The 23,962-nt window shown below is 43.3% G+C and overlaps 1 protein-coding gene across 1 annotated transcript in view; it reads right to left on the reverse strand.

Moving 5' to 3' along the window:
* Positions 1–1,349: 1,349 nt before the first annotated feature.
* The window catches only part of ARV1 (ARV1 fatty acid homeostasis modulator), a 50,567-nt gene continuing 27,954 nt past the window's right edge, over positions 1,350–23,962 (reverse strand). Inside the window, 5 exon segments of the mRNA XM_077486394.1 lie at positions 1,350–1,656; positions 1,658–1,719; positions 5,849–6,073; positions 6,875–7,028; positions 23,567–23,686. Coding sequence (XP_077342520.1) covers positions 1,624–1,656; positions 1,658–1,719; positions 5,849–6,073; positions 6,875–7,028; positions 23,567–23,686 — 594 coding nt within the window. The 3' untranslated portion in view covers positions 1,350–1,623.

The following is a 23,962-nucleotide window of genomic DNA, read 5'->3' on the forward strand; positions in this document are numbered from 1 at the left end:
CCATTATATGTTGTATTGTTATTATCTTTTTCCCATTTCTTATTATATCATATTCATTCATTATTGACTTTACTGTGTAATGGTCTTATGAACTATTGTATGTCCTTCCGGATTCAAAATATTGATTGTAGCCACCTACTGCTGGTTTTCCTATGGGGGATGTTTTGTGAAGCAGAAGGAATGAGGTAGGCAGAGATAAACCACCCTGCCAATCACATTTCACTTCCATGATATTTAATAGCTTCTGTCTAGTGACTGGAACACTTCCTGATGACGTTGTAAAACGAAACGTACATCGAGCCGCATTACGGTCACGTCATTTCCGGGTCACAAACTTCCGGTTCTCCTCTCCACAAGGCAGTGGATTGCGCACCGACCGACGAGCGTGATCCAGGAGGTATATGGTTCCTGCCTAGTGACACATGCGGGCTATCCTCAGTGCTGGGAGAAGGCACATGGTAATGTAAGCAGGCATTCTGGTACATGTTTTTACTTATTTTATTAAAACTATTTTACGCTATGGTTCCTTCCTTCTCTTATTTCCAATGGGTCACCATGGTGGAGAGGAGGATATAAATTCAAAGTCTCCTGTTATATTTCCATTGACATTCAAGCAAGTTTAAAGATCCTACCTACTAAGCATTGTTTGACCCTTTTTAATTAAAGGAGGTCATATTTGTCTGGTGAGTAGGAAATCCTAACTAAGTACATCTGGTGTATTTCCGCAGAATCTTTGCCAAATGTTGATGGTGTTATTTTTTATGCAACTTTGGCAACTTATCACTGAAGAATCTATGGACTTTACAAAAGAGTTTTTCATTACTAAAATTATATTACAATACACGTTGCACTTTAAAATTGATTATGAAGTTGATTTGTTTGTTTTAATATAAGATATTGTTATAATTGTGGTCATATCACTAGTGCCCCCCTCACCATTGTTTATATATATATATACACACACACACACACACACACACACACACACACACACACATATATATACACACACACACACACACACACACACACACACACACACATATATATACACACACACACACACACACACACACACACACACACAATATATACATATACATACATACACACACACACACACACACACACACACACGTACACACACGTACTTTCAGTGACTATCTCCTATGTCAATCTCAATAAAACATGGTAGATGTGTACTGTACGAATTGTATGCATATACAACTAAAGATCTGTAAAATTACATCTATAAAAACTGTTGCAGTAATAAAACCAGTGAATATAATGTAATTCTTTCTACATTAGTTTGCTACTTATGTAGTTTCATTTTTATAAATATACCTGCATCTTATAGTTGTATTTATTGAAAAAAAACGTGATGTGATTACAGGTCTGCTTCATCTTGCAATCAGTAACTCCAAAGATTATAAAAACACGTTTAGAAATATATTGAAAGACACGAAAAACATATAATAAAAGTTGCAAAATGGTCTTATTCCCAAAAGTACCATTAAATAAATAACATTGTCCGAGACCAGGCAGGAGGCCAACTGTTTAGCATGGTGAGCCAAGCTCAAACAAATGATCATCCTGTAATTTTGCAGGATATCCACAAAGGTGTTAAAGAGTCCATTGACTGGAGTAAAGTGCATTTTTCCAAAAGCAGTCCACAGGCAATAGCAACCAAGGAGAGGGTTCGACTCACATTCAGGGTCACTAATGAGAAAAATAAGTATATATAAACATATATAAAAAACAAATAAGTACACACCAACATCTTGCAAGTGACTACAACACTGAAATGATTTATTTTACTACATAGAGCCAAATAACGACTGTCTATTTTTAATATAGAACTCTGAGTAGTTATTAAAAGCATAAAAAACATGCACCCTCCCAGCTTATAATATATAATGCTTGCATGATCTAACACAGTAAAGCTTACCTTATGCCAAGGAATTTAAAATGTTGTGGTCCCAATCTCTCTCCTATCGGAGTGTGGGCAGGCACCCTGATGTTATTTTATTACATACAATGCTGAACCAGCAGCAAAAGAGGCTCTACCTTCATTACTGCCAAACCAGCGACAAAGGGGTATGTATACCCTCCCCAAGCAGCTGAACACAAATATCTCCCTGGATAGTCAAAATTTCACACAAAAAATGTGCAACACTCCAAAAAACCTTCTAACACGTGAAAATAAAATAATTTTCAATTTTGTAATAAGTCGTATTACTAATTGGTGCTTTTCTCATATACAGTGTTAAAAAGTTGAACACAGTGTTCCTTTTGAACACTGTATGTAAGAAAAGCACCAATTAGTAAAATGATCAATCACTATTTGATTTTCAAGTTAGGAGGTTTTTTTAACCACTTAAGCCCCGGACCAATTTGCAGCCAAAGGACCAGGCCCCTTGTTGCGATTCGGCACTGCGACGCTTTAACTGACAATTGCGCAGTCGTGCGACGTGGCTCCCACACAAAATTGGCGTCCCTTTTATTCCCATAAATAGAGCTTTCTTTTGGTGGTATTTGATCACCTCTGCGGTTTTCATTTTTTTGCGCTATAAACAAAAATAGAGCGAAATTTTGAAAAAAATGCAATATTTTTTACTTTTTGCTATAATAAATATCACCCAAAAAATATATAAAAAAAAATTTTTTCCCTCAGTTTAGGCCGATTCGGATTCTTCTACATATTTTTGGTAAAAAAATAATAATAAAAAAATCGCTATTGATTGGTTTGTGCGAAAGTTATAGCATTTACAAAATAGGGGATAGTTTTATAGCATTTTTATTAATATTTTTTTTTTTTTTACTAGTAATGGCGGCGATCAGCGTTTTTTTATTGTGACTGGGACATTATGGCGGACACATCAGACATTTCTGACATATTTTTGGGACCATTGTCATTTATACAGAAATCAGTGCTATTTAAATGCACCGATTCCTGTGTAAATGACACTGGCAGTGAAGGAGTTAACCACTAGGGGGCAGTGTAGGTGTTATGTATGACATTATGTTTTTTTTTTTATTGTAGGGGGGCGTGGCCTGGCATGTGATGTCACCGATCGTCTTTCCCTATAAAAGGGAACAGACGATCGGTGACAGCCACAGTAGGAAGCACGGGGAGTGGTTTGTTTACACAGACCTCTCCTCGTTCTTCAGCTCTGTGACCCGATCGCGGGACACCAGCGGCGATCGGGTCCACTGGTCCCGCGGCCATGGTCACGGAGCTCAGGATCGGGTCGGGAGCGTGCCGCCGGCAACACGTTCCCGACCCACGGCTAGGACCCCTTTCGCACTGAGGCCGGGTTTTCAAGTGTTTTATCTCTAGACATAGTGCCTGAAAACTGCCTCCCATTCATTGCAATGGGCGTTTTCACACCCAAAAAAGGCACTTTCACACCAGAAAAAGTCCTGCAAGCAGCATGTTTGGGGCAGTTTGGGAGCACTGTATACATCGCTCCCAAAACGCCCCTGCCCATAGCCATGAATGGGCAGCGCTTCCGAACGCTGCAACAAAGAGTTGCTTAACCACTTAAGGATAAGCCTCGTTTTGGAATTTAGGTGTTTACATGTTTAAAACAGTTTTTTTTGCTAGAAAATTACTTAGAATCCCCAACATTATATATTGTTTTTTTTCGAACACAATAGAGAATAAAATGGCAGTCATCGCAATACTTTTTTTCACACCGCATTTGCACAGCGGTCTTACAAGCGCACTTTTTTTTTTTTTAAAAATCACTTTTTTTAATAAAAAATAAGACAACAGTAAAGTTAGTGCAAATTTTTTTATAATGTGAAAGATGTTATGCCAAGTAAATTGATACCCAACATGTCACGCTTCAAAATTGCGCCCGCTCGTGGAATGTCGTCAAACTTTTACTCTCAAAAATCTCCATAGGAGACGTTTTAAAATATTTCTACAGGTTGCGTGTTTTGCGTTACAGAGGAAGTCCAGGGCTAGAATTATTGCTCTCGCTCTACTGATCGCGGCGATACCTCACACGTGTGGTTTGACCACCGTTTTCATATGCGGGCGCTACTCACGTATGCGCTCGTTTCTGCGAGCAAGCTTGTCGGGACAGATCGCCTTAAAAATGTATTTATTTTTTTTGATTTGTTTTACTTAATTTTATACATTTTTTCACTGTTTTTAAAAAAAAAACTAAAAATCTGGATCACTTTTATTCCTATTACAAGGAATGTAAACATCCCTTGTAATAGAAAAAAGCATGACAGATCCTCTTAAATAGGAGATCTGGGGTCAAAAAGTCCTCAGATCTCATATTTGGACTAAAATGCAATAAAATAAATAAATAAATAAATTTGATATTTGAAAAAATAACTTTGAAAAAATGTGCCTTTAAGAGCTATGGAAGTGACGTTTTGACATTGCTTTCTGCCCTGCTATGGCATGGAGACGGGTGGGGGCCATCTTAGCTTCACTCGTCTCCATACTCAGGCACCCGAGAGGACCCGATCGCCTCAGCCTTCTGCCGACGGCTCCGAAAAGCGGTGGAGGGTGCAGGTGAGTGGTGGGAGGAAGGGGGCCCCTCTCCTGCTGCTGATAACGGTGATCTCACTGCGAATCTGCCGTAGAGATCACCATTAACGTAAAGATGACCGACCCCTGAAAAGATGGATATCTTGGTTGTGGCAGCAGCTGCTGCCATTACCGAGCTATCCCTCTTCAAAGTGCCGACAAATATGTACAGGAGTCGGTCGGCAAACAGCAGTAAAGCGCCACTAAAACGAGCAGCGCTTTACCACTAACGGCTGGCGCTTTCAGTGTGAAAGCAGCTTAACCACTTCCGGACCGTCTCACGCCGATATACATCGACGCTTTAAAGACGGATATCTTTGTTATGGCAGCAGCTAGCTACCATAACCCTCGCATCTTCTTCTTTAGTGAGCGGTTGGATTTCAGATAAAAGTGGTCTCTGTGGCGGATTTACCGCAAGGTCACGTCTATCGGCAATGGGAGAGGGACCCCCCCCCCCCCGCCTCTCTCTGGTGCCCTCTACCACTTACCAGAACCGTGGGAAGCGATGGAGGAGATTGGGTAATCTCCCTGGCTTGGTATGGAGACAAGGGAGGGGAAGATGGCCCCCACCCATCTCCATATGCAGGGCATAAGCGACGTCAAAACGCCACTTCCGCCCATAGCTCTTAAAGCAACAATTGTTTATTTATTTTTTAAATGACATTACATTTTTTTACTTTATTATTATATTTTATTGCATTTTAGTGTAAATATGAGATCTGAGGTCTTTTTGACCCCAGATCTCATATTTAAGAGGTCCTGTCATGCTTTTTTTCTATTACAGGGCATGGCAGACGCACATCTGTGCCACAGACCCGAAGCTGCAGAATCACCTGTACGTGATTCTGTGCACAGGAGCCACTGGCCCGCAGTATGTGAGGCGGTGGGCAAGAGGTTAAAGTGGCACTAAACCCTCTTATCCTTTACAGAATGGGTGCTCAATCTGTGGCCCACCAGCTGTTGCAAAACAATGATGCATTGCAAGAGTGACAGTTACAAGCATGACTCCCAAAGGCAGAGGCATGATGGGACTTGTAGTTCTGCAACAGCTGGAAGGCTACAGGTTGAGCACGCATGCTTTACAGCCAAGGAAGCTGCAATCTTAGTGTGATCAGTTATGATACCAGCCATTTGATGTATTGACAGTTTGGTTGAGCCCACAAGCACTTGTGACAGTTATCATTCCAAAGCATGCCTTCATTGTAATTGTTTTGAGATTTTTTTCTTGAGTTAAAATGTTTTCATGACCTAAAATTCAGTACTATGAGTTTATAAAAAAAAAATGAAATGTGTTACCTCGGATGGCCTGGGTGTTTGAAGTAAGCACAAACAGAGTGATCAGCCTTAGACACAGGGGGGTGTAGTCATGTTCCCAAATGACCGCCGGAATCAGCAGGAGCTTCCCATAACTGGATAACAACAGTGCTTTAAGAAGAAGAGCAAACTCAGAACCTGACTTCAAAGGCTTCAGCCTGGCCGCAAACAGAACAATGAAGATTCCCAAGAGGTAGGCTGCCTGTTCTGTGGAGAAAATAAATACATATTTTGCCTCATCTAAGAATGCAATGAGCAAAAACACAATCAATTTTCCTTTTATGGATACATAAAATACTGTAATCGGTAAATGCATTTAATTTTAGATGCCTTACAAGCCAACCTCACAAATGAGCGAAAAAAAAAATATATATATATATATATATATATATATATATACACACACACACACACACACATATATACACACACACATTTTTTTTTTTACTTAGAAATAAAAAAGCTAATGTACAATAAGTGCTGGTTCACACTACAAAAAAAACACTCCAGAGCCGTTCTGCATGCTTTTTTAAATGCACGTTTTTATGCATTTTGTACATTTTTGATGCGTTGCCAGATGCATTCCAGATGCTTTTTTCCCAGTTTGTAATTTTATTTTTTACTGTACTGGGGTCTGGTGCGTTTTTGATGCGTTTTACGTTTTTTCAGTACAGGAAAAATGCAGCATGTTCTATTTTTTTTCTGGAACTGGAAAGCCCTGGAACTGCAAGCACAGATGTGAACTATGCCATTGGATACCATATAACCTACTTTCCATGCCTTTTAGATGCAGAAAAAAATAAACTAAAAACTAAAATAAAACGCACTGGACTGCATGTGGTATGAACTGGCCGTTGAGATTACGTATTGTTTCTTAGCTTATCAAGCCTTAAATAAAATTTATATAAAACTATACCTTTATTCTCTCAGATGTTTGAACATTCAGAATATATACAAAATCTTCTAACATGATAGTATGTTGATAGACATTGCAATGTTTAGTTTTACCCAAAGCAGCTATTCCAAACAGTCTGTAGAAATCCCATTCCTTTGCATATCTAATGAAATCTTCAGGATCTGTGTGGTTGCTGGATCCAGGCAGCTGTCGCCATCTAGTGTAAGCTTCACACAGCAGACAAAATATACAGAGCTTGCCATGAATCTGGTTAAAAAAAAAAAAAAAAAAAAAACTGTCGTACTTATCGTCTTTATCAAAACATTTTTTACAAATTTTTATACAACATTTACAAGTCCACATATTGCCTATTAGTTTATATGGATTACATTCTATTATCATAATCAAATAATTGGTCAATTCCTATACGGTATTAGATATATATATATATATATATATATATATATATATATATATATATATATATATATATATATATATATATATATATATATATATATATTATACCATTTACACTGCCTTACTTCTAAGCACACGATTGGATACATGATTATTTTCACACAAACACACAAAAAGTAGTCTACTGCTGTAGCAATATTTTTTTAAAAAGACATTATTTTCGTTTTCTCACATAAGCTTATCAAATAAGTACAATACAGACTATACAACAGGTATCAGAATTCAGTATAAAACAAAAAAACTATGAGAAAATAGTATTTTGTTTCTTTTTAAAAGTTTGTTTCTCAAAGGAAAAAAAATATGTGCAAGAGGCATCGGAGTCCAAAATATCAGTCTATATTGCATGAAAACCAAGAAAAGCCATAAATATTTTCCTCTAAGCTCCCCATAAAATTGGAAGAATTTAATCTTCATGTTTTTATATCTATCCCAATGATTTTTCTGTTGAACTCCATGGAATCAACCAGAGCAACCTAAAAGAAATGCGCTAAAAATATATGAATTTGCATACATTTCTTTGGAAGAACATAAAGCTGACAAAAAGGGGGATATTTAATAAAACTAGAGTGCAAAATCTGGTGCAGCTCTGCATAGGAACCAATCAGCTTCCAGGTTTTATTTGCCAAAAACGTCATTGAACAAGCCGAGGTTAGAAGCTGATTTGCTACCATGCAGAGCTGCACCAGATTTTGCACTCTCCAGTTTTAGTAAATTAACCCCTTTTTGTCATTTTCTTGCCATGAGTTAGAGTGATAGATCAATGCTTAAAGTGTTACTAACTCTACAACAGTAAAATCAGTCTGTATATGCAGTAAAGCATGCTTGTTATACCCACTGTGGAACCTAAGGGGATAATCCTCTGCATTGTGTAAAAAGGCTGTTTGATCCTATCTTTTCTGATCCTCCCTTTTTTCCACAGTCCCCAAGCCATCAGCTGATAATACAGAGACTTGGGGGCATGCTGCACACACTCAGTACTAATACCAAGTCCTTTTGGCGGATGCATGTGATCAACACAGGGCCAAATCCGAACTGTCCAGAGGGTCAGGGGTCATGCAGCCTCATAGGACAGCCAGAGGAGAATGAAACCTCCTCCTACAAGCTTTAACCAGTGCTAGACCGGACACTGATAGAAGTCAAAAGACTGCTAGATACTGCTGATGAGAAAAGGTATTTATCAGTTTATATTTACTAAAATTATTGAATTTCCATGTTCTGTGTACTGTGGGAGACCATATATAGTGAATGCAGGGTCCTGGGTTTAGTAACACTTTAAGGGCCTATTCACACTTGTTGGTTATCATGCAGCAAAACACATCAATGTTTCTGTATGAAAATACATGACAAGTATAAATCCTATCGTTTTCAATGCAGCTGGTTTACATACAGTAAATGTACTGTGGTTTAGTGTGAAAGGAAAATGTAAATTATATGGGCTCATTTGCACCTACAAGTGTGTGTTAGTATGCGCACTGCATGCATACAGAACAGTGTGAATCCAGCCTTAAAGGGGAATTTCACCTTTTGCAAAAAATAAATATTATATATGCACCACAAACTTGTACCCCATTGTAAACTACATTCTCTATGCAGATGTAACTTTTGTAGTATTTTATTACAGTATGAAGATGTGGTAAATTTCAATTTGACAGGATCTGTGCAGATCTGCACAAGTTTTGGATTAAAGCTTTCTATGATCTGCAAGATATCATTTGGTTTGAGCCGTTGTCTGCTAATTCTGCTAAGACTGAAAGGTATAGCTATCTTGGTACAACGGGGTTAGTTATAGCGATCACACTTGCAGTGGTTAGACGAGAGGCAGAACAAAGTAGTAGTGCTCTTTTTAAAGCTAAACTCTGGACATATATAAAATACACAAATTAATGCAGCCTTTACCTATTAATATTTAATACATGTATTTTACCAAATGCCAGCAGTGTAAGAATCCAAATTATAACTTGGTATTGCCCTACCGAAATCCCTGTACAGCAGATCTCAGACAGAGAGGGAGAAGCAGCACAAGAAACCAATTAGTTGTGCTTCAGTGCTCATGTACTGACAAGGGACACGCTAATAGGTGGTGAGAGCAGAGTGGCAGAGGGATGAGCTGATCAGGGTTAGGTTGATCAAGGCTGCTTCTAATTTCATTGTCCAGTCGCAGACTGGGGGAGAAACGACCTGTAAATGTTACTGAACCTAAACATTAAAATACAGGTAAAAACAGTGTGTGTGTGTGTGTGTGTGTGTGTGTGTGTGTGTGTGTGTGTGTGTGTATATATATATATATATATATATATATATATATATATATATATATATATATACACACACACACACACACACACACACACACACATATACACACACATACACACACATACACACAGCTGATAGGCACTGAACATTCCTTTCTGCCCAAGTTAGAACATGCAACAGTCTCAAATGAAACTGGGCATAGGGAACCACTTCGAATGAAGCCACCATCTTTCCTAACAACCTCACGCAAAAGCGAATTGAGGGATCTCTCTTCGACCTGACCATCTGCACCAGCTCTTTTATGGCGCTAATCTTTGCCTGAGGCAAGAACACCTTTTTCTGGGCTGTGTCTATGACCAGACCAGAGTACTCCAGCCTTTTTAGCCGTTTTAAGGAAGACTTCTCTAGGTTGAGAATCCAACCTAGATATTCCAGGTATTTGGTTGTAATGCGCACGCTTTGCTCCAGGCGGCCACTGACTTAGCAATAAGCCAAGACTGTTATGCCCTGTGCCCTTAGCCTGGCTAGAAGTGGAGCCAGAAGATTGGTAAACAGCTAGGGTGCTGTATGCAGCCCAAAGGGCAGGGCGACAAACTGAAAAATAGGATTTTTGTACTCATTTTCTCTGTAATTTACCGACCGACACAGCTCCTCTCTGTAACTAAATGGGTTTGTTAGCCTGCCATTAGGGGATCTAGGCAAAATTGTAACACAATACACAGAACTTTCAGTCCCCTGTGCCAACAACCCTCCCTGCTGCCCCAGCAGACTCAGTACATCAACAAGCAGTATAACGTAGAGACAAGGAGGGGTGGGTGCTGTGTAGGTTAGTGAATTACAGAGAAAAGGATTTTATGTCGAGTACAAAAATCCTATTTTCTCTTATATTTACCGACCGACACAGCTCCTCTCTGTAACTAAATGGGACATCCCCAAGCAGTGCCAAGCGAGGGGTGGGAAAAAACAGCATTAAAACTTCATCCACCATGGCAAGTGGGAACTAGTGAAACTAAACCCACAAAAAACAGCAGTGTACCTAAAAACACACCGCCATATAACTGGGTATTCTCAACAGGAGAGATCCCCAACACCGCAAACTTTATGCGGAACGTAATGCAACAGTGCATTAACAGTAATGCGTTTTTATCGAAAAACCAGGAAAAAATATCTCAATTGCAACTACACGGCCGCCTGCAAAACTTTGCGGCCAAAACAGGCATCAGTCGATGCACTGACATCTACCTTGTAGAACTTGTAAACGTATGGACAGACGACCAGGTCGCCGCCTTACACACCTGAGTGACAGACGCTTGGTGTCGGAAGGCCCAAGACGTTCAGATTGCCCTTGTAGAGTGGGCCGTGACTGGAAAGGGGGGCACCTGCCCCTTCAAGGCATAGGCTTGTACCACAATCTGTCTGATCCACCTAGAAATGGTGGCTGACGAGACCGCCATACCCTTCTTTGAACCAGCCACCAAAACAAACAGAGAGTCTGACTTCCGAAAGAGAGCTGTGGCAGACAAATACACATTTGGAGCCCTAACCACGTCGAGAGTGTGAAGGGCTACCTCCTTGGGGTGCTTCGGTTTAGGACACAACGAAGGTAATACAATGTCCTCACTGATATGAAAAGCTGAGACCACCTTCAGTAGAAAGGACGGTTGCGGACGCAACACCACCTTATCCCTGTGGATGACCAGATAAGGCGACTTGCAGGACAAGGCCGCCAGCTTCGAGACCCTCCTGGCTGATGTTATGGCCACTAGGAAAACCACCTTCTGTGAAAGGGTCAACAAGGGAATCTCCCTGTTATTCTCAAATGGCGGCTTTTGAAGAGCCGACAACACCAGGTTCAAATCCCACGGAGGCAATGGTGGACGCACCGAAGGGACTACATGTCACACCCCCTGAACAAAGGTACTAACTAATGAATGAGACGCCAGGGGTCGCTGGAATAAGACAGCCAGAGATGAAATTTGCCCCTTAATGGTGCTCAATGCCAACTTCTGGTCTACACCTTGCCGAAGAAACAGCAGGATCCTGGATAAAAAAAAAGGAGCGCGGATGCCACCCTTTCTCCTCACACATGGAGATGTAGGCCTTCCAGGTATGATGGTATATCTTCCTTGAAGAAGATTTCCGCGCCCTCAACATAGTTGGAATCACAGAGTCTGACAGACCCCGGTTCCTCAGCACCTGGCTCGCAATAGCCATGCCGTTAAAGCCAGTGATGGTAAAGCAGGGTGAAAGACTGGACCTTGAGACAGGAGGTCCTCCTGCAGTGGTAGTTGCCAAGGAGTGTCTGCCACCGGACACACCAGGTCTGCGTACCAAGGACGCTGAGGCCAATCTGGGGCAATCAGGATTACTGGAATCCCCTCGGCTTCCACTCTGCGCAGCACACGTGGTAACAGTTTTAGCGGAGGAAAGGTGTAGATCAGCTGGTACTGATCCCATGGAGCCACCAGCGCTTCTGACATGTCTGCCCATGGATCTCGTCCTGGACATGAATCTCGGCACCTTCCGGTTGAGGTGGGAGGCCAATAGATCCACATCTGGTGTGCCCCATTTCAGGCACAACCGCCTGAATATCTCCGGATGCAATGCCCATTCTCCTGGGTCCAGCATCTGTCGACTCAGATAGTCCGCCTGCCAATTTTCCACCCCCGGGATGTAAATGGCTGACAGGGCCGGAACGTGTCGCTCTGCCCACCGAAGTATGTGAACGACCTCCCGAGCAGCGGCTGAACTTCTTGTTCCCCCTTGGTGATTTATGTACGCCACAGCCGTGGCATTGTCTGACTGTATCCTGGTCGGACGGCCTTGAAGACCCGTCGACCTTGTGTGGAGGCAAGGCCTGATCGCTCTCATTTCGAGCAGATTGATCGGCAACTTGGATTCGTCCATCGACCAGAGGCCCTGAGCCGAATGAATCCGCATCACTCCACCCCAGCCGGATAGAATGGCGTCCGTAGTGATCACCGTCCATTTCAGAGGAAAGAAGGATTTTCCGGACTGAATCACCGGGGACCTCAACCACCAGATCAGAGAGTCCCTGACTGGCTGGCTCACCTGGATCTGTCGATCCAGGGACAACGCAGATTTGTCCCATTTTATCAAAATCTCCTTCTGCAGGACTCTGGTGTGAAACTGGGCGTAAGGTACTGCCTCGAAGGAGGCTACCATGAGCCCCAGTACTCGCATGCAAAAGCGGAGCGACGACCACTTGCGGTTCATCAGTAGTTTGACCGCAGATCTGAGAGTCTGCAATTTGTCTGAGGGGAGGAAGACCCTAACTTCCATGGAGTCCAATAGTAAACCCAGGCACTCCAGACGCTGGGTCGGTACAACCACCAACTTCTTTAGGTTCAATAGCCACCCAAATTCTTGCAGAGTCTGCATGGTGATCGCCACATCCTCCTCCAATTCTGAGGTGGAAGATTCTCTCAGGAGGAGATCGTCTAGGTAACCCATGATCACATTCCCGCGTTGTCGCAGCAACTCCAATACTGGAGCCAGTACTTTGGTAAAGACTCGGGGGGGGGGGGGGGGGGCTGATGCCAGGCCAAAGGGACGAGCCACAAACTGGTAGTGGGCTCCCATGAAATTTTTGATGCCGAAGGCATATGGGTATGTGCAAGGACGCCAAGGAGTCCCCTTGATGGAGTGCAGCGACTACAGAGCAAACTAATTCCATTCTGAACCTCTGCACTTTTACAAAGTGATTGAGGGCTTTTAAGTCCAAGATCGGACGCACCCCTTCCTTCATGGGAACCACAAACAGATTTGAGTAGAACCCCGGAAGCGTTCCGATTCCGGAACTGGCACAATCACCCCCTGATTTAGCAAGTCCCTTACTGCCCCTAACAGGGCCTCCCGGCGAACCGGGGACGCGGGTATGTTGGAGGGGAAGAATCTGTTCGGCAGCTAAGAAAGAAACTATCTTGTAGCCTGTGGAAATCAGGTTGCAGACCCATTGGTCGGATAACCGGGAGGTCCACCGGGCTGCAAACTCCCGAAGACGACCCCCCACCCGATGTGGGTGGGGGCAAACCTTCATGCAGTAGCACTTTTGTTCGCAGGCTTGTTAGGCTTGCGATTCCAGGGACGCTTTTGACCGTCCGTGGACGTCCTGTCGGGCTGGGAGCGTTTTGTCGAAGCACCGGGTGGACGAAAAAGCCGCTTGTGAGCAGAAAGAGAGGGCCCTTGCCTGCGGTGTGGCTCCTTAGCCTTCCTGGCCTGTGGGAGTAGCGTACTCTTACCACCCGTGGCATTTTTAATAATGTCATCCAACGAGGCTCCAAAGAGCCAGTCGCCAAGGAAGGGAAGATCCGTCAGGGCTTTCTTGGATGCCTGGTCAGCAGACCAGCATTTTAGCCAAATCAGGCGCCTCAGCACCACAGCTGACACTGAAGCCCTGGATAACAGAGGGAGAGTATCCTGGGCCGCATTATAAACGTACTTAAGGCCTTGCACTAGTTGGTATGCTAGTTCCACGCAGACAGGGGAGGCGTTTAGCACTCCCAGTTCGTAGTGCAAAAGTTTTGCCCAGTCAGTGTCTGCGTCACCAGTGCGGATGCCAGTACTGGTCGCACGGCTGATCCCACAACCGTAAACAAGGAACGAGCCACCGCCTCGGCCTTCCTATCCGTGGGATCCTTGAATGCAGGAGTTCCCTCAACCGGGATCGTGGTTACTTTATTTAACCTAGATACTGGGGGTCCACGACCGGAGGAGCCGACCATTTTTTGAGAAGGCTTTCCTCAAAGTGGTAACACACCGCCATGTTTTTGGGGACCGAAAGGGTCCTTTGCGGCCGACCCCATTCCCTGTAGATGAACTTGTCAAAATAAGTCAAAATACGGGAACACCTTTGGTGAACGCGCTGGCTTGCGGGACCCAAAGGGGACCGATACATCAGCAGAGAGATCCGCTGGCTCCTGGATCTTCAGGGTATCACGCACAGCTGTGATAAGTGCTCCAACAAGTGCTTTGTCATGCCCGGACCCAGACGGGGAATCATCTTCACTGTCTGAATGGTCCTGGTCAGCCACGTCTGGTCCAGGTCAGAGCAGGGGTCACCAGCCGCAGCAGGGCCCGAGTCTGCATCAGAGCTCTCCCCAGAGGACGGTGGGCAGGGGTCTTTTATGCACACCTTTCCTTCCATGCACCGCCTCTATTTTAGCAAAAAAAAGAGTTAAGGACCGCCGTCAGGGTGTCTATGGGCACAGAGCTATTCGCAGGTGACCCGGTTGCAATAGCCTGGATTTCGGGGGAAGAAACACCAGTTTCTGAAGCCATGCTGACCCTACCCTGTCTGCCACCTGCAATGGGACTTAGGAGAGTGAAGGTCTCACCCTCCTGCTGCCGCTGCCTGGAGGGGGGGGAGGGGGGTTCCTAGTGCCAGACTCACCACCCTGGGGCGTTCTGTGATGGTCACTAGCTGTGCCTGTAGTCCCCAGGTTATCCAAGTGCAGCAGCTGTATAAAATAGCGGTGAAGCGATCTGCAGAGCTTGCACCAGCGTTCAGGAAATGGCCATCCAGCGTCCTGTATACACAGTGGACACAGGAAACCGCATGTGAGAGCACATGTAATGCTGTCACAAGAGAACTGCGGTGAAAAGAGCGCTCGGGCTTCCAAAAAATGGCCACCAATGCCTCTAATAGGAAAATCTCCTAGAAAATGGCTACCGAGGCTCACAAGGGGAACCTGCTTTGCCCACAGTCAAAATGGCCGCCGGACAGCACCATGAGGTGACAGGAAAAATAATCAAACAGCGCTGCCTTAAACCAGCAAGAATACCCCCACAGACACCTTTTGGGACCCCCCACACAGGGACCAGGACCATCGCCAGCCACACAGACCCCCCACAGGTAAGAGACCCAGCTATCCTCATACACACACTGCCCGCAGCACATGCAGCTGCCCCCAGATAGGGAAGATAGGGACGTGGGAGAGAAGAGAAGGAGGTGAGGTGACCCCCGAATCGACATCCCAGGGAATGCCCAGCTGCTCAACCCTTCGAGGAGGGAGAGCCGTACTTACCAGTCCTAAAGAGCTGGGAGAACTTCCATCACAGACCCACTCCTGCGCAGTTACAGGGTGGCTGCTGGCCCAGTATACTATGATCCAGACATCAGTAGCCCGGTCATACGTATACCCCAGAGCATTGAAGCTCACCGACCACCTCTGGAGCTGAGGTATGTCATGGCCTGCCGAGCCTTAGCTGCGACCTGCACACGCTCGATGGCCGGACTGGGGGGGACTACAAGGGTAACTTAACCAGCCTGTTACCCAGGCGGCAGTTGATGAAAGATCCTGGGATCTTCTATCTTGCGCAACAGCATCAATCCTGCATAAAAAAAATGGACCAAAGGGCCCGCAGGGTTCGTAAGTCATTCTCCTTCACTAGGCAAAATAAAACGGAGTCTGCTGGGGCAGCAGGGAGCATTGTTAGCACAGGGTCCGCCCCCGGGGTAGGACTGAAAGTTCTGTGTATTGTGTTACAATTTTGCCTAGTTCTCCTAATGGCAGACTAACAAATCCATTTAGTTACAGAGAGGAGCTGTGTCGGTCGGTGAATAGAAGAGAAATTATGCTGTTATACCTTGAACCGCAGAAACCTTTGGAGAGCGGGGAATATAGTAACATGCAGGTATGCATCACTGATGTTGATAGACGTCAGAAGTTCTCCTCCTTGTAGGCTAGAAACCACCAACCCGATCGACTCCATGTGAAAAGAGCGGAACTTCATGAATGATTTTGATTTTTCAGATTTAGAATGGGTCTAACATCTCCATTTGGTTTTGGTAGTGTGAAGAGGTTTGAATAGAACCCCAAACCTTACTCTTTTGTAAGGATCTGCATGATCATTCCCTGAGCCAGTAATCAATCAAATGCCCAAAACAGATTGCCTTTTCCTTGGACCTTTGGGAAAGTTTGACCTCAGAAAACGAGGTGGTGGAAACTTCCGAAACTCCAGTTTGTACCCTAGAGCGATCGTGGAGATGACCCATCTGTCCTGAATTTCCTCCTGCCAGACTTCAGAGAACTGCAGAAGTCTTCCCCTCCAACCTAGCGAGTGGGGGCACCCCTTCATAATGAGCCTTTAGAATTCTGTTTTGCATGCTTCCGCCCCCAGGACTTTTGTGCCTGGGCCTGACCCTGAGGCTTTTCTCTAGACTGACTGTGGAGGCCGTCACGACTGCCTAGAGGCAGATGCCCCTGGTGCTGGAGAAAGAGCCCACTTAAATGAAGGGCGTTTATTCCTTCTTTTGACCGGCAAAAGAGTACTCTTCCCACTTGAAATCTTTTGGAGGTATTTGTCCAAATCCTCCCCAAATAGTCGATCCACAGGATCCTACGCATATGTACTAGCACAAGCGCAAGGCAAGATGCCTGGTGAATAGAATCTTTAATGGCATTAATAGCAAAATAATAATAATTCTCTTAGCAGTTCCCAGGCTTGTTGCACAGGAACCTCCTTAAGGGCCTCTCTTAACTGGTCCTTTAGGGATGGACAGGTGCCTATTGCAGCGACTGCATGCTGAGTAACTGCATTTGCCAAAGAAAAAAAAAGGATTTTAACAGGAAATCAACCCTTTTATCTGTTGGATCCTTAAGCATTTCAGCATTGTTTACTGAAAGTTAGACTTTTATTCACACTGGATATAGCAGCCTCGACTGCTGGTACATTTCATCTGTTGGTGAATTTCTCCTCCATGGGATAGAGTACAGTACTGCAAATCTTTTTGGAGGGAGAAAATGCTTATCCGGATGATCGCATTCAGCATAAAATAAGCTGTACTAGTAATGCATGGACAGGAAACGCATGCAAAGTCTGCAGAGGTTTTAAAGAACCCAAAGAAGAGATGGAACTTTTTCGACTGACTCAGTTAGGGGCAGCACCAAAGCAGAACGAACCATTTCCGTAAGAGACTGTACCAGCAATTTTTCAGATTGTGAGGCTGAAAAGGGTTCATCCACCTTGATTCCTCCGAAGATGAGTCATTGGACTGCCCCTGCACCGTTCCCTTGGTGAATGGTCTGAGGTGGGGGAGGGGGATCTCACACGCTTCCTATCTCTTTGGATGGAAGATGCATTTAAAGCTGCTGGGATTTCCTCTAGCCCCAAAAGGGAGGAGGAAAAAGCATCTTCAGTCACATATACAGGGGCTGAGATGTGAGAAGCAGCTGCAACACCTACAGGTTCCAATGGCTCACCCTGGCTAGCCACTTCTGGTATTTCAGGAGAAGATAATGTGGAGGCATGACTGGAGTCCTCAGCGCTAGGGAGTGATGTTTTTGGTACCTTTTTTTGAGGTGTTTGCATTGGCCTTTTTGGGAGGCATAGTCCTAAGCACAAAAGCAGAGGCACCATTTAAATACACCACTTGCTGAACAATAGTCTAGAAAAGAAATGCCGCTACTAAAAGTTCAGTCTAGTGCTAGGTAAAATGTAATTCCTTTATCGGGAATGCCTGTATGCAGCCCTTGCCTGCCCCACCACTCCTGTGTCCTGTGCGATTAGCCACCATGCTGTCCAGCAATCCAGCCAAGTCTGCTTTTTGGACTCAGCTTTTTCCCTGCTCCCTCCATATAGTCACATGCATTGCTCAGCTGTGATTTTGGCCCATTCTTCCACACAGTCTTCAAATCTTGAAGGTTTCGTGGGCCTCTTCTATTAACTCTGATCTTTAGTTCTTTCCATAGATTTTCTATTGGATTCAAGTCAGGTGATTGGCTGGGCCATTCTTGCAGCTTTATTTTCTTTCATTGAAACCAATTGAGAGTTTCCTTGGCTTTGTGTTTGGGATTGTCTTGTTGAAATGTCCATCCTAGTTTCACCTTCATCACCCTGGCAGATGGTAGCAGATTTTTATCAAAAATTACTTGGTACATTTTTCCATTCACCCTTCCTTCAATGATATGAAGTTTGCCAGTACTGTATGTTGAAAAACAGCCTCACAGGTTCCCACCTCCAAACTTCACTGTTAGTATTTGACCTCCAAACATTGTATTATGGCACACCATGTGTTTAGTTGGTCTCATCTTGGTCTCTTTTGATCTCATCTGATCAGACTATATTCTCCCAGTATTTCACAGGCTTGACTAAATGTTGTTTAGAAAAACGTTAAACTTTTTTTCTTCAGCGATGCAGTCTTGCGTGGCGAGTGTGCATACTTATTGTTTTTTTTTAAACTATTTTACCGGCTAATTCCAGGTCTTTCTGAAGCTCTCCACAAGTGGTCCTTGGCTCTTGGACAACTGGTCTGACAAAGGGCAGGATTGCTTTCTAATTACTGATATATTTCAGCTGGTGTCTTGGCTTTCCGTGCCTTTTTGCACCTCCCTTTCTTCATGTGTTTAGTACTTTGTCCCTGTGTCATTCCATTTTATTACACATAACTTAGATTCTGAAATTATTTGTTTTTATATCTTTGTATGTATGGATTGCATGGGTTGTTACCGACATGTGGTGAAAATGTCATGTCAATTGTACCTTAATAAATATATTTACCTAGACCAGGTGTCCTCAAACTTTTTAAACAGGGAGCCAGTTCACAGTCCCTCAGACTGCTGTTGGGGGGGGGGAGGGGCAGATTGTAGTTTGAAAAAAAGATGAACAAGTTCCTATGCACACATCTTATTTGTAGTGCAAAAAAAAAAAAAAAAAAACAGGAAAAAATAATACAATATTTAAAATAAAGAACAATTTTAATCAACATAAACTTATTAGTATTTCACAGAATCCATATAATATATAAGTTAGGAAGTTAGGAAGGGTGGTCCTGGTGGGGAACTTGGTATCTGGCATATTGGCACTTGTTTTGTAGCATTACCTGGCAATCAGCGATTTGTTTTGTTAACAATTTTTTTTTTTTTTTTGCAATTTGACCTTTCAACTTTGTAACAATAAAGTGGATAAACCTGGTAGATGCCTTCAAGTTCTACAAGTTTAGGGTTAGCACACCTAGCGTCATGTGAACGCTTGTTTTCACTTGCGTATACAGTTGCGCTCATACGTTTACATACCCTGGCAGAATTTATGATTTCTTGGCCATTTTTCAGAGCATATGAATGATAACATAAAAACATTTCTTTCACTCATGGTTAGTGTTTTGATAAAGCCATTTATTATCAATCAACTGTGTTTATTCTTTTTAAATCATAATAGCAACAGAAACTACCCAAATGACCCTGATCAAAAGTTTACATACCCTTGTGATTTTGGATTGGTAACATGCACACGAGTTGACACAAAGGGGTTTGAATGTCCATTAAAGTTAACCATCCTCACCTGTGATCTGTTTGATTGTAATTAGTGTGTGTGTATATATAAAAGGTCAATGCGTTTCTGGACTCCTGACAGACCCTTGCATCTTTCATCCAGTGATGCACTGACATTTCTGGATCTGAGCCATGGGGAAAGCAAAAGAATTGTCAAACAATCTGCGGGAAAAGGTAGTTGGACTGTATAAAACAGGAAAGGGATATAAAAAGATATCCAAGGAATTGAGAAAGCCAATTAGCAGCGTTCAAATACTAATCAAAAAGTCGAAAATAAGGGGTTCAGTTGAAACCAAACCATGTTTAGGTAGACTAACTAAAATTTCAGCCGCAACTGCCAGGGAAATTGTTTGGAATGCAAAGAAAAACCCACAAATAACTTCAGGGGAAATACAGGACTCTCTGAAAACATGTGGTGAGGCTGTTTCAAGGTGCACAATAAGGGAGCACTTGAAGAAAGATGGGCTGCATGGTCGGGTTGCCAGAAGAAAGCCATTACTAAGAAAATGCCACAAAGTATCCCACTTACAATACGCCAAACAGCACAGAGAAAAGCCTTAAGCATTCTGGCACAAAGTCATTTGGAGCGATGAGACCAAAATTGAGCTTTTTGATCACAACACAACACGCTACATTTGGGGAGGAGTCAACAAGGCCTATGATGAAAGGTACGGAGGTGGATCGCTGATGTTTTGGGGATGTGTGAGCTACAAAGGCACAGGAAATTTGGTCAAAATTGTTGGCAAGATGAATGCAATAGGTTATCAAAAAATACTGGAGGAACATTTGATTCATCAGCCAGGAAGCTGCACATGGGACATACTTGGACACTCCAACGATCCAAAACACAAGACCAAGTCGACCTGTCATTGGCTACAGCAGAAAGTGAAGGTTCTGGAGTGGCCATCTGTCTCCTGACCTCAATATCATTGAACCATTCTGGAGAGATCTCAAATGTGCAGTTCATGCAAGACAGTCCAAGAATTTACAGGAACTGGCTTTTTGCCAAAAGGAATGGGCAGCTTTACCATCTGAGAAGATAAAGAACCTCATCCACAAATACCACAAAAGACTTCAAGCTGTCATTGATGTTATAAGGGGCAATATGTAAACTTTTGATCAGAGTCATTTGGGTAGTTTCTGTTGCAATTATGATTTAAAAAGAGTAAACACCGCTGATTGATAATAAATGGCTTCATCCAAACACTAACCATGAGTGAAAGAAAAGTTTTTGTCTCATCATTCATATTCTCTGAAAAATTGGCAAGAAATCATAAATTCTGCAAGGGTATGTAAACTTACGAGCACAACTATATGTTTGCTGCGTTTAGGGCAACATTAACAATGAATGGCACCTCAAGTTCGACACGTGTTTTTTGTGCGCTTCTTAAACACGTGCGATAATGTATGCTTTTGCGTGTGTTCGCAGTATGCTTAGGTGTGAATGGAGCCTAAGGCCAGTCTACTATATGCCTGAATTTTTATGATCAGCCGGGGAGACAGCAAGCAAAGGTCCAATGGAGCCCACACACGATCGAATTGTCCGAATCGTTCCGTCGGACCTTTGCTGCAAAAAGTCCGGTCGTGTGTACGCGCCATTACTGATAGTGAATCAATCACTGTAATTTACAGCACATGTACAAGGAAGTTCACTTGCAACCATGGGCGTAGCGTGAAGGGGTGCAGGAGTCGCCATAGTGACCCCGCGTTCAACTCCAGGAGGCCCGCAGCTCCTTTTCCTGTTACAAGCAGTATTCTTGCATGCTGACAAAATCTGAAATCCAGTCCGGAGCTTCTAGTTTGCTTTCTCCCCAGACAACACCCCTCCCCTGCTCTCATTGGCTGGAGGAGAGAAGTCTGAGTTTCCCAGAAGGTCGTGCATTAGTAAGCCCAGGATGCTTGCAGCTGCCAGCCTGGCAGTGTGCTCACTGCTGACAATGGCAGGAGGAAAGTGAGCTGCCTCTCTCTGCCACACAGACACAGAGCGAAGACAGGAGGACAGCCAGGACTTCAGTAACTCAGATAAGAGATATGCTGCTGTGCGAGAAGTGTTCTCTGTGGGGACAGATACAGCAAACACACTGCCCTCCACAGAACCTGTCCTGACTGCCAACACTCACAGACTGTTAGAAAACTTATGTAAAACACCTCCTGAGGGGCCTGGGGGGGGTCATTACTTAAAGCACCCACTGATTGACTTACAAAAGGACAAGAAAGTGAGCAAGACACACAGACAGACCCCCCCCCCCCCCTCCCAGACTGAAACAACTCATCCTCAACTAATGACCCCTACCTGCAATGTGCAGACCCCCAACTACCAACCCCGGCCCCCTACACTTCCTGTGAGTAATGATAAGTGTAAAATAACTAGAGAGTTTCAAGTAGTGGCTGCTGGTTAAATAGTAAAGGTGCCTGACCATTGAAGGATTAACTGATCCTCTTTCACAGCTCCCACCCCAGCACCTGTGGGGATAAATCTGCATCCTCCTGTGACAAATTCACTGCCCTCCTGACACTGTCCACTGCTCTACTGACACCAATATCTGCCCTACTGACACACGATGAGAGGAGAATGGGACTTTGTATGAAGCATGCAACCAGGGAGAAAGCATGACGAGAATGATTCTGGCAAATACCTAATATATTAGAACCATGAATATTACATGAAAGCATTGCATAGCAACAACTAGCAATCAATGTGTCTGAGTTAGTCCACCTCAGCTCCCGGGGCTGATGTTCTTCCGGTCGGCCTCCAGCCCTCCACGCCTGCACCTAGACTCATAAGCATACCTGTAAGTAGCTTTGGGAAATGATTTCTTCCCCTCCTCTCCCTTTAGAAAGGCTTAGTTTACAATCTTTCTATGATTAAAATGTATATTTTAATATTTATAGACCGGTACCTTATACCTGCTACTGAACAGAGGCAGTAGCAACGAAACGCGTTGAGCCAACAGATGCCCCCTCGCATATATACTGCATTACTACCATTTAATTACTTTATACGCCAATTAGATTGTACCAATCAATCAAGATAATGATTTACTGTGGAGACATGCCTCAATGAATTTGGTCATTTTTAATGTTTACAATATTAACTTATTATGCCATTATATTATGTTATTTTTATGATCATTATATTTTTGTATATTAAAATATAAAATAAAATATTACTAATTGTTGCTATGCCATGCTTTTATGTAAATGTTCATGGTTCTAATATATTAGGTATTTGCCAGACTCCTTCTCGTCATGCCATCTCCCTGGGTGCATGCTTCACACAAAGTCCAATCCTCCTCTCCTCTTTGCTCATTAATTAGGGATGGAGACACTTGGCTTTCCACGCCTTGCGCCTCATATAAAGTCCCAAACCCTTTATTCTCTTAATTTGCTCTGACAGTTTACACACCATCCACTGCTCTACTGACTGACACTCTACACTATAAAAGGTAGGCTAAGTTTATATTTTTATAGTGACAGGCAACTTTTGCATCGGGGCCCACAAGCTTCAAGCTATGCCTCTACCTGCAACAAATGTTTGGTGAATGCCAGAATAACTGATTTATAAATATGTCCCTAGAAGTTGTTCTTACCTCATATCACAGTGTATGCCCAGGTTTAGGTCAAGCTATTTGTGTACTAAGTGCACATTTACAATTCTCATGATAGCACTTATTTGTAAAGCAACTTGAGATTCTGAACTGTAGTACAGGTAGACAAACAATGTTGCTCCTTATCTTAACTGAATGCAATTTGTATGTTACATGTCAAGAGACTTACATTGATTTTTGTGTTAAACAGGATGTGTCTGTATGCTTGTGCTTTGCATAGCATAGCATTAATCAGGATAATGACTGGATCATATTCTATGTACTTGTCCACCGGTTTTTGGCAGGATTTCTGAAAAAGATAATTTTAAAAAAATGTAAAAGCATTGAAATACTGAAATATATCAATACTCAGCATGTCATTTTACAAATTACAAAAGGACTCCTAGTCTACCAATTTAAAAATGACCAGGATGGACATTGTTTCAATACCTGACCACCAAACATTCCTTTTTTTGTTTTTAATTGGCGATTATTAGGGATGCACTGGTATATCGCCCGGCGAAAATAATTGGCTAAAACTAGGGTTATTAGTGTTTTGCAGATAGAAAAAAAAGGTGCTATTGTC

Source organism: Lithobates pipiens, unplaced genomic scaffold (genome assembly GCF_037356315.1).
Source record: "Lithobates pipiens isolate NorthernLeopardFrog02 unplaced genomic scaffold, aLitPip1_a1.2 Scaffold_18, whole genome shotgun sequence".
Lineage (NCBI taxonomy): Eukaryota > Metazoa > Chordata > Amphibia > Anura > Ranidae > Lithobates > Lithobates pipiens.